This window comes from Aquila chrysaetos, chromosome 22 (assembly GCF_900496995.4).
Source record: "Aquila chrysaetos chrysaetos chromosome 22, bAquChr1.4, whole genome shotgun sequence".
In the NCBI taxonomy this organism is placed as follows: Eukaryota; Metazoa; Chordata; class Aves; order Accipitriformes; family Accipitridae; genus Aquila; species Aquila chrysaetos.
Window position 1 is genome coordinate 22,416,993 of NC_044025.1, and position 10,837 is coordinate 22,427,829.

General features: G+C 50.7%; 1 protein-coding gene across 1 annotated transcript; it reads left to right on the forward strand.

The window, feature by feature from the left end:
* The first annotated feature begins 423 nt into the window (after positions 1 to 423).
* EGR1 (early growth response 1) lies at positions 424 to 3,458 on the forward strand. The gene is given in 4 exon segments (XM_029998373.2): positions 424 to 769; positions 771 to 849; positions 1,163 to 1,626; positions 1,628 to 3,458. Coding segments are annotated over 4 exon segments (1,533 nt in total). The 5' UTR covers positions 424 to 613; the 3' UTR covers positions 2,462 to 3,458.
* Positions 3,459 to 10,837: the final 7,379 nt, after the last annotated feature.

Consider the following 10,837-nt stretch of genomic DNA (forward strand, 5'->3'; position numbering starts at 1 on the left):
CGCGCCCCCCCCCCCCGCGGCCGGAATCGCCATATAAGGAGCGGGAAGCCTCCGCCGGAACCGCGACTTATAAGGTTGTTCCCTAATATGGAAAGTGCGGCGCGGGCTTCCGGCGGGCTGGCCGGGGCGGGCGGGGGCCGGGGACCCCGCGCCCCGGGGCTGGCGGCGCTGCGGCGGCGCTGCCCACGGCGGGGGGACAGGCCCGCAACGGGCGCGGGGCTCCCAGCCCGGGGCGGGCGGGGCCCCCCACAGCCCGGCTTTCCCCGGTGCCAGGCGCTGACGCCAGGCGGGGTCCTCCGGCCCGCATCCATATAAGGGCTTCCTGCTTCCCATATATGGCCATGTACGTCAGGGCCGGGGCGGGCTGCGGCCGGTGGGACCCGATATATAGAGGCGGCTCCGGGGCGGGCGGGGAGCCGAGCGCTTCCAGCGGGCAGAGCCGGGGGGAGCCCCGGGCGGGCGGGCGGGGAGCCGAGCACTTTCAGCGGGCAGCGCCGGGGCGACCGCGGCGCAGGGCACGCAGCAGGCGACGGCCGCCTCGCCGCAGCCGGGCCGTCCGCCGGGCCCGCGGCGGCAGCGCCACCAGCCGTCAGAGCCCGAGCCCGGCGCCCTCATGGCCGCGGCCAAGGCAGAGATGCAGCTCCTGCCCCCGCTGCAGATCTCCGACCCCTTCGGCGCCTTCCCGCACTCGCCCCCCGCCATGGACACTCACTACCCCAAGCTGGAGGAGATGATGCTGCTGGGCGGCGGGGGCCCGCAGTTCCTCGCCCCCCCCCGGGGCGCCCGAAAGCGCGGGCTTCGGCGCCGCCGGGGAGCCCGGGGAGCAGCACTTCGAGCACCTCGCGGCAGGTAAGCGCGCCGGCCTCGCCCGGGCGGGCGGGGAGTTCCGGTCCGCCGCGGGGGCAGCGGCGCCTGCGGGGGCTCCGCGCTGCGGCGGCGGCGGCCCCGTCCCGGCGGCTGCGCGGGGGGATTCTCCTGTGTGCGTCAGCGGCTCCGGGCTCGCTGCTGCTGGAGACCTGCCAGCGGCGCTGCAATATGTTACGCTCAATTATTAATTAACCAGAAGCAAGGATCTGGGGCTGCGCTCTGTGGGGATGGCTCGCGAAGCACGGGTAGCAGCTGCGGCGGCTGCTGGAAGTAATCGCGATTCCTCTCTTTTCAGACACTTTTCCCGAGATCTCCCTGACCAACGAGAAAACCCTGCCAGAAACCAGCTATCCCAACCAAACAACGCGACTGCCACCGATAACCTACACGGGGCGCTTCTCCCTTGAGCCGGCCCCCAACAGTAGCAACACCTTATGGCCAGAGCCCCTCTTCAGTCTTGTCAGCGGGCTGGTGGGCATGGCTAATGCACCTCCCACCTCTACGCCTTCTTCATCGTCACCATCCTCCTCCTCGCAGAGCCCCCCTCTGAGCTGTTCTGTCCAAGCCAGCGAGAACAGCCCAATCTATTCGGCTGCACCAACTTTTCCCAATTCCAGCTCTGACATTTTCCCTGACCCGCAGACCCAGTCCTTTCCCAACCCTTCCGGAGCCCCCATCCAGTATCCACCTCCAGCTTATCCGACTGCTAAAACCAACTTTCAGGTGCCAATGATCCCAGATTACCTGTTCCCTCAGCAAACAGGGTGAGCTCAGTCTTGTTCCGGCTGATCAGAAGCCCTTCCCAACCCTTGAGACCAGAGCACAGCAGCCTTCCCTCACGCCGCTGTCCACTATTAAGGCATTTGCTACTCAGACTGGCTCCCAAGAGTTGAAGACCCTCAACACTAACTATCAATCCCAGCTGATCAAGCCCAGCAGGATGAGGAAATACCCAAACCGTCCCAGCAAGACCCCTCCTCATGAGCGGCCCTATGCCTGCCCGGTGGAGTCCTGTGACCGGAGGTTTTCGCGGTCTGACGAGCTAACGCGGCACATCCGCATCCACACAGGACAGAAACCGTTCCAGTGCCGCATTTGCATGCGGAACTTCAGCAGGAGCGACCACTTGACTACACACATCCGCACACACACAGGAGAGAAGCCATTTGCCTGTGACATTTGTGGCAGAAAGTTTGCCAGAAGTGATGAGAGGAAGAGACACACTAAAATCCACCTTAGGCAGAAGGACAAGAAAGTGGAAAAGGCAGCTCCGGTCTCAACGGCTTCCCCAGTTCCTGCCTACTCATCCTCTGTGACTACATCCTACCCTTCCTCCATTGCCACCACTTACCCCTCACCAGTGCGCACAGTGTATTCCTCCCCTGCTCCCTCTTCCTATCCCTCCCCTGCACACACCACATTCCCATCTCCTTCTATAGCAACCACTTACTCCTCTGGCACTGCCACTTTTCAAACCCAAGTGGCCACCTCCTTCTCATCTCCAGGGGTCACCAACAATTTCAGCTCACAGGTGACCTCAGCACTTTCAGACATGACGTCAGCCTTTTCTCCAAGGACAATTGAGATTTGCTGAGATTACCATCTGGAACAGGAGAACTCACCTTTTCCACTGGTATTATCAGACATGGAGTCTCCACTTACTCCCCCAACACCATACGTTGCAAGGCTATTTAACTTTTCTTTAAACTTCAGCTGCCAGAAACAACTGCCGTTTAAGTTTTCCACCTCTGTTGAATGACTGACTTAATTTGCATGGACTGTGGATATAAGTTCAGTATAATTTTCCCCGTAAACAATAGTCTTTTATTAGGAAAAAGGACTTTTGATTAAGTATGTAGCTGATGTAAACTGTACATGTGCCATGGTTTTGCTTTCCTTTAGGTACTATTGATGTGAAAAATCTTTGCATATCCACATTGTATTATTTGGAGTTTGCAGGGCCATATTTTGTAAATGTTAATTCTACTTCAGTGACAATGCTGTAATGAGTTTCAAACTTCTTTGGGAAGCACTTACTGTATTTGAGCATGTTAGAGTGATGCTATGTAAATATCACCTGATGAGACACTCATGTGGCAGAAGTTTTGTTTTTAAAGTTACAAGTCTTGGTGCCTTTTTGTGAAGCCTTGCTGACGTCATGCATTTGTGTGAATGGATGCTTTGCATCTTGCCTTAAAGTGAAAGGGATGTTACTCAAAGAATGTAAGGGAGAGCAGGGAATGGGTGGGGAGGGGAGCACGAGAAAGCCCTGGGGAACGGAATGTAAGCAAAAAAAAAAAAAAAAAAAACACCCCACACCTCTCAAAGTCTATTTTTGTTACAAAAATGTAAATTTATATATATATATATATTCAGGAGTTGGAATGTTGTAGTTACCTACTGAGTAGGCAGCAATTTTTGTATGTTATGAACATGCGGTTCATTATTTTGTGGTTTATTTTTACTTTGTAATTGTGTTTGTTAAAATGAAAGTGACTGTTTGGCTTCTAAACACATCGAATGCGCTTTCCTGCCAATGGGATATTTGGTGTACAATACCCTTCAGAAAAAATAAATAAAATATCAAATTGTGCGGACTTCCACATTTTCCTTTAAGTTGCTACATAGGAAGACTGTGCTGCAGCAACCCTGACTCCTTGAGTCGTTGGGAATTAAAAAGTACTGCTTGTCTCCTGGAGAACTACCTGCTTAAAGAAAGGAGGGGAAACCAATCACTCTTAAGTCCAGCTGCTCACAAAGGCATGGATGGAGCACGCACATTCTTGCATTAGGTGCATCACCTGCTCTTTTGAAGTCACCACGATTCCCATTTTCTGGCTTCTCCAGAAGCATGCGAGCTAATCTTAGGAAGAAAAACAATTCTCCCAGGGCTGAAAATGAGGTTTGAAAATTAGAATCTCAACTGTGTGTTTATAGGTAATCAGAAATCTTACTGGATGGCAAGATAATAGAGCAGTTTCTAGGCTGGAAATAGAATAAGCTCAGTCCAAACGGCTGGTTGAGAGAAGGTAGCCCTGCTCAGCTGAGGGCTGACTTAAGTTCCTCCTTGGCACAACACAGGGCATATAAGTAAGTGTGTGGGCCGGATAGCTTTTAGTACAGATGTTTCTGCATTTATGGGAGGAAAGCACTTCCTTACATGGTGGTTAGAAACACATTTCAGGGGATATGTGAACTCTGCAGAGCAAATTCAGAGGAGTTTGCATCCATGAGAACTGGTGGTGCAGGTACAGAGGAGGGTTCTGGTGCCAGTCCTTTCAGGTGGGCTCTCTACAACTCACTAACGTTTAGGGTTGTGAGGAGCTGGGATGCAGATATAGGCCTTGATGACTGCACCCGGCAGAGTGTAAACTGGCAAGCAGTCTCTGTTGGACACAGCATGTCCTACTGCTTGCCAAAACCGACCCTACTGACTAGGCAGGGCAACATGCTGATGCCCCTGGACTAGTCCTTCTTCTTGGGGATGCAGCCCACCCCAGCAAATGGCAGCAATTTTGGAAGATACTTAAGAGCTGAGCAGTTGGTAAATCCCAGTCTGTCATCTCTCAGGCAGGACTGTCCTCAGCGGGTTGGGACAAGCTGCGGGGAAGGGCCTGTGCTGCTTTGTCTCTGTGCTGGTTTCTGCCTGCAGTGCTGGGTGTGGTCTGCAAGCTGCTAACAGGGACTTTGCAGCTGGGCCTTTTCAGAGAAAATCACTAGCTCTTTTCAACCCAAGGGGCTCCGGCCTCCAGCCAAGGCAGATTGAGTAGGCAAGCTGAATATGTGGCTTCACACTGTCTGAGCATGTAACCCATGTCAGAAGCCACAGAAATCCACTTATGGGAGATGAGACAATGAGGAAGGGCCTTCAAATGTGATGCTTCAAAGAAGGAAGCAAATAACATTATGTAAAGCTAACCACAAAATTTTTTCCCACCTCCAGTTCCCAAAGTCAACAGCAAAATAAACAGTTGGAGTCAGCCCAAGCCCCTTCTGATCTGTAGGCATTGCTCTGTTCAGATAGTTAGAATAGAATAGTTCAGCTGGAAGGGACCTAGGGCCTATGATGATCATCTAGTCCAACTGCCTGACCACTTCAGGGATGACCAAAAGTTAAAGCATGTTATTAAGAGCACTGTCCAAATGCCTCAAACACTGACAGGCACGGGGCATCTCTGCTAACTCCTGATCTAGCCTTCTGGAATTGTGATTGTGCTAAAAACTGACCAAGTGGGCTCTCAAGCAAGGCTTGACGAGCCTGAGGGTGCCCCAGGTTCTCCAAAGCACTTTGTACGGAAATGAGCAGGGATCTTAACTGCCACGCCTAAAGAAGCAGCAAAGAAGATAAGTGCTCCAGTGCATCGTGTGCAAAGAGGACCGAGTTAGGCAGTGTTGCAGGGCTATACAGCAATGAAAGCCAGAGCACCCTTTCTAGCAGTAGGGCATGTCTCTGATATCTGGCTAGCCATCTCTGCACACAAGACTGGCCTGTGGGTGCTGAGGCAGCAGTGCAAGGGAGACGATAGGATCTGCAAGGCCCCTCTAGCTCAAAGAAACGCTGCTCCTACTTGCCCCATGCTTTTTCCACTTTGGGATGGTAGATCCTTTCAACTTGTGGAGGCCTCCAGAAACCCACCCTAACACTCTCCCCTCCACTCCCTGGTGACCTCCTTAGGTCTTCTTTTGAGGGTGCTGCAGTCTCCTTTTAAATGGAAGAATTCTGGCCTCCCACAGCTGTGGGCATCGGTCACAGGCACTCCACAGGTAGCAGCGTCCAACTGCAGGGATGTTCAGAGGCACTGAACCAGGTATGTAGGGTTACTGTTGGCCCCATGTCAACCCTGACTCAAAATAGCATTTTGGTAATACCCTGAGAGTATAGCTGAGTAACGCAAGCCAGCAGTGTTCTGAGGGAAGGGCTCAGTACCTGTGCACTGCAGCTTGCCTGTAACAGCCTACAAGCTGGCAAATGACACTTCCAGCTGGGGGGGTCACTTGTCTGAATTGCATCTCATTGCAGGAAGCTCCCCAGTACCACAGAGCCTCTGGTTTAGGAAAAAAACAAAACCCAAACTTGTAAAAATTATTGACATATGCCAACCAGGGCCACTTTCATGCAGATACCCTTTGGCGTAACTTCCAAGAAAGCGCTCCTAATTTAAGCTTTGGCATTTGGTCTCAATTGCAGTGACTTGTGCTTTGCATTCGCCGTCCCTGTTTATAACATAAAGGAAAGAAAATGCACGGGGTCTTTTGCTCCCACTCTTTTCACGGCCTTCATCCCACAAAATGAAAGCAGATTTCAGGGCTGAGAAAGCATTGACTGTACGTTTTCTGCGAGACCTTTTCATTTGCTGTTGGTCTGAAGAAGAAGGGGTTTCTGATTCTTGAAAAGTTTGCTCCTAGTCCAGTCGGGAGGATAAGTTGGTCTCCAGGAGGCCGTTCCCAGGGAAACCGCAGGTGTTGCCACTGGCCGGGGAAAGCCCTCGCCTTCCGCGCAGATACAGGCCCGCAGCCGCGCAGGAAGTGCAGCGGGGGCGGAGGAAGCGAAGGCCTCTTGCTTTTCCAGTCCCCGGCAGAAGCCTATTTGCCTGAACCGGACCTCAGCTGTCCGCGCTGCGCAGCCTAGTTCGGCCCCGGCCGCCAGCGGCAGGACAGGCCGTGCGTCACCGCTGGCGGGAGCCCAGCGGCTCTCGGGGGACACGGCGGGGGCACGGCGGGGACACGCCGCGCGGCACCGCGCCAGCGCCGGGAGCGCGCCGGCGGGCGGGGCCCCGTCACGGGGCCACGGGGCGGCCAAGGCCGAGCGGAAACGCCGCTCCCGCGGCGGCCGGAACCACGCCGACCATATTTGGCGTTTCCTCTGCGCCTTTTATGGCACTTCCGAGGCCCAAAAAAGGCGTTTCCTGCTCGCGCGGTCGCGGGGCTGCGCCGCGGAGCCGCCTCCCCCCCCTGCCTCCCCCCTTCCCGGAGGTTCCCCGGCGGGGGCCTCCGGCTGGCGCCGGGCGCGGGCCCCGGGGCAGCGGGCGGCCCGGCTGGCGGCTGCGGGCGAGCGCAGCCTCTGCTCTGCCCAGGGCCGAGCGGCGAGCCCGGGGCCTTTCGGTCGGCTGCTGGCGGCGCGACCCCGGGCAGCCCCCGCCCCGGCTAGCCCCCCCCCCCCGGCTGGGCGCTGCCGTCGGGGCGCCTGGGCTCCTTCCCAGGGGCGCGGGAGGGCCGTCGGGCCCGCAGCGATTCATTGCTGCTGGCCGCTGTTGCGGTTTCGTTCCCGGGGACCGAGTCGCTCTGTCTGCAGGGCTCCGAAATAGGTCGGATGCGGTTTAAGCTGAGGAGCACAGAAGAGGCCAGTGGCCTTGTCCAGCCAGGCTTTTCCTTTGTAGAGCCTTTCCATAAGCTGCTGCTCACGTGGGGAGGTGTGGACAGCCCTTGCCTAGGGGGCTGTGTTGTGCTTTAATTGCACTAGACAAACTGATTCTTCATTTTTCTTCCCCCTTAGAAATAAGGAGATAAAAACTAGCTCGGCCATGCTTAAAGAGCCCAGTATCCCCTGTGATATGCGTGTGGCCTGTTGCATTGTGTCCTTTTGTGTTCTGGAAATGCTACTGGCGAATCCATATAAAACTGGTGAAATGCAACTGTTAAAGCTATTTCTGCTGCGACTGTGAATTGCTCTTGCCAAGTAGGTCATGGGCCCTGGCTGACTGAAGAGATGAGACTTAACAAGAAGAATTGAGAGCTGTAGGCAGAGACTTTGGACTGAAGAGCTGTGTGATCATGGGCCTTTTTTTCCTCTGGGGCTTTCACTGGTACAAGTCTGGACTGCAGGGACTGATTTTGTGCACCTGAGCAAGACCTCAAGTAACCCCAAGAAAAATAACGTTGTAGACTCTAAACTGGTAGCTGGGGACTGAAGGTGATCTGAGCTGCAGTAGATGCCCTTAGAGGAGCTGCCCCCAAGCACACCTTCACCATTGTCAAGCTTGACTAAAGCTGGGCGGCATGGTTGAAGACTGGCTCATGGAGAATATCTTCGGCCCTTTCTAAAGCAAACTGTTAACTAGGGCTAGGGTATTTGTTGACTTTTTGGTGTAAGTGGCTGTTCCCTTCCAAATTTCTCTATTTGTGGCCCAGTAGACTATAGAATTCTCAAGAGTTATGAGTGGAGATAATAGATTTATGAAGAGGGCTTGGCTGTGTGATTCTTGAGCTAAACATTCTATGTTTTTACCTGTGTACATTATCTGAATGTAGCCCTGATAAGTACTAGTTAGACCTAGAAGGAAGGTTACATGTTTTAAAGTGCATTGAGACTCTAGGATGAAATATGAGCTATAGCTAAAGAAGAAGAACTTTTTAAATAGTTAAGTTGTTCTGCTATAATCAAAGTGACTTTGTTTTCAAAAATCCAGCCTTCACTGATAGACTTTATTAATGATTTATGGTCTTGACTTGATTAATGAAACTCTCTCCTCTTAACAGAGGCTGATGCTTATACATAGTATCTAGCACTTTGTGGGCTTCAATTTCTGATCATTCTTTGGCACTGCCATAATGAAAATGATGGGTGGTTAGGCAGAGTATTTTCAACATGGACGTTTCACTTCCTTAACTACAAAAAGCATTATTAAAGTGTGCTTCTGGAACTTTTTTTTTTTTTTCAATAAGCATATAGGCTTATCTTTTTGTTTTGTGAGCTTTTCATGCTACTTTTTTGTATCTCCAAACAGAAATGATAATACACATTGACACTACCAGTAAAAATATTAATAGTTCAAAGTTCTGCTATCCAGTGTGCTCTGTAAGGTTGACCTGAGTCATATGACCTGAATTCTCTTGTCCCAACTACTCTGGTAGTGGGCTTCCCCTGTAACAATTAAACTGTTGATCACAAATAGACTTGTGACCATCAGAGTTGGAGGGACAGGGAGACAGAAGTTGGACTTGATCTTTAAAAGGTGGTGAATGCCTTCAGCCTCTTCTGAAGGTGCAGTTAAAACTTTTAAGCGGACTGAGCATTACTTGTTATCTGGCCGTGGCTCTTCTTAAATCTGACAAGTTAAGTTGGGGGTGGCTTGAGAAGCTTTTGAAATGTTATATAATGAACATCTCACGTGTTTATCCCAATTGCTGCAGTCCTTTGACTGCACAGCTGCCAGGAGCCCTCAGGTTATCTGGCACCTGAATATGCCCAGCTGTGTGCTAAGTCCCTGAGCTGCCTGGTGCCTTCTGACATGTGGCATTCTGTGGGCTGAGAGTGTGAACTGGAGCTATGCTTCCAGGTTTGTCTGCATATACAGCAATTCTAGTCACAGCAGCCTTGGGGAACCCTCAAAATTATGTAGACACACCTTAGTAAAACCTAAACATCAGTCAAAGAAGTGTGATAAAGTCGTGAAAAATGAATGCTCTGGAGTGAATGAGTTTAGTTTTACCACTTTTAACAATTTTGACTACATTTTGGAATACCCGAAAGAACACTGGAGCATAAGGAAATGGACAGACTCAATGAGGAAATCTTATTACAAATTTCCCAGAACAAAATGTCAACAGTGGTTCTTAGAACACTAAGAGGTTTCTGCCTAATTAGCTAGAGAACTGGACTTCAAAATATCTTTACACATAGTTGGAAATCTGACGCAAAGTTGAAGGAAATGTACAGCAGCAGCATTCTGATCTCGATACTTGTGATTAAACGTCTCAACCATGATTCTTAACATCTGTTTGTGTAAATAAGCTTGGGAGTTATAAGAAACTCCAGGTGCATTCAAATGAACTGGAAAGCAGCTGTGAGGCATTGAATTTAATGGCAGAAGGTGTCCATACATGTCCCGTTTTTCCTCAAGGACAAGGAGGGCCTTTTGTGGACAAAACCAGGCCACGTTAGGTGTTGTAACTGTGGTTGTAATATGCCAGAGATCTCTGGGGTCATAAAGTGAACACAAGATGATCTTTTTTTAAAAAGCATGCCTATATTAAAATACAGTGGTTAATAAGCAAAGAAACATTGTTGACCTTTGTTAAAGGAACTGTCATACTCAAGGAAAAGAAGTTCAGTCTCTGGCCCATTGTCTGAGGTAGCCCTGGAATATTCTTCTGGTGATTGTGACCTGTGGGCGACAACTTTCATGCGTTAGAGCCCGTGTCTTTGCACTTTAATCTAACTTTGTCGAAGTGATTTATTAAGCTATACAAAATTTTAGGATCCACAACATCTGATGGAAAAGTGAATTTTAGCATACTCAGGTGCTGCATGAAGGGAGGGGGTGTGTGTGTGGGTGTGTGTGGGTGTGTGTGTTTAAACTTGCTACTTCACAACTTCATCTGATGCCTCTTAAGACTTCTGTTAAAGAAGATGGTGAATAATTTCACTTCCATGATAGCTACAGAACTCTGTTGCTCCTTTCCCAGTTTGTTCTCTTTCTGGTTGAGGAAGCAGAGTCTGTTTTGTACAGCAGGTGATCTGTATCTCATCTCATCCTTTTACGTAGCTTTTGTCATACCGTTTTCTTGTTTCTGAGAGGTAGAGGCCTGCACCATACACCCTATTCAAGACAGAGGAACAATGTGGATTAATAGTGATGTAAATTTTTTTTTTTCCTCCTACATTTTCACTTCTTTTCCAAGTACTTCCAAACCTTCTATCTGGCTTTTGAGCAATGAGCTTTTAAACCTATTAATTATCAAGACCTTTTCTGGATCATAACAGTTCTCTCGGAGACCATCATACAGTGTATAAAGTTCAAACTTGGAACCCCCATCCCCTGTGCCCGTTTGAGTTTTTTTCCGTTATCCACACTGAAATGCATCTGCAGCTTTACTGTCTGTTCCCACAGTGTTATTAGCCCCTGCAGCAACTCTACGGAGGGATTTTTTTTTTTTTTTTACCTACACGGAAGAAGGACATTGTTAGAAACCCCTGTCACCTCGCTGTTCGCCTGACTTTTTCCAATCCTTTGTAAGGATGGTTTCCCAG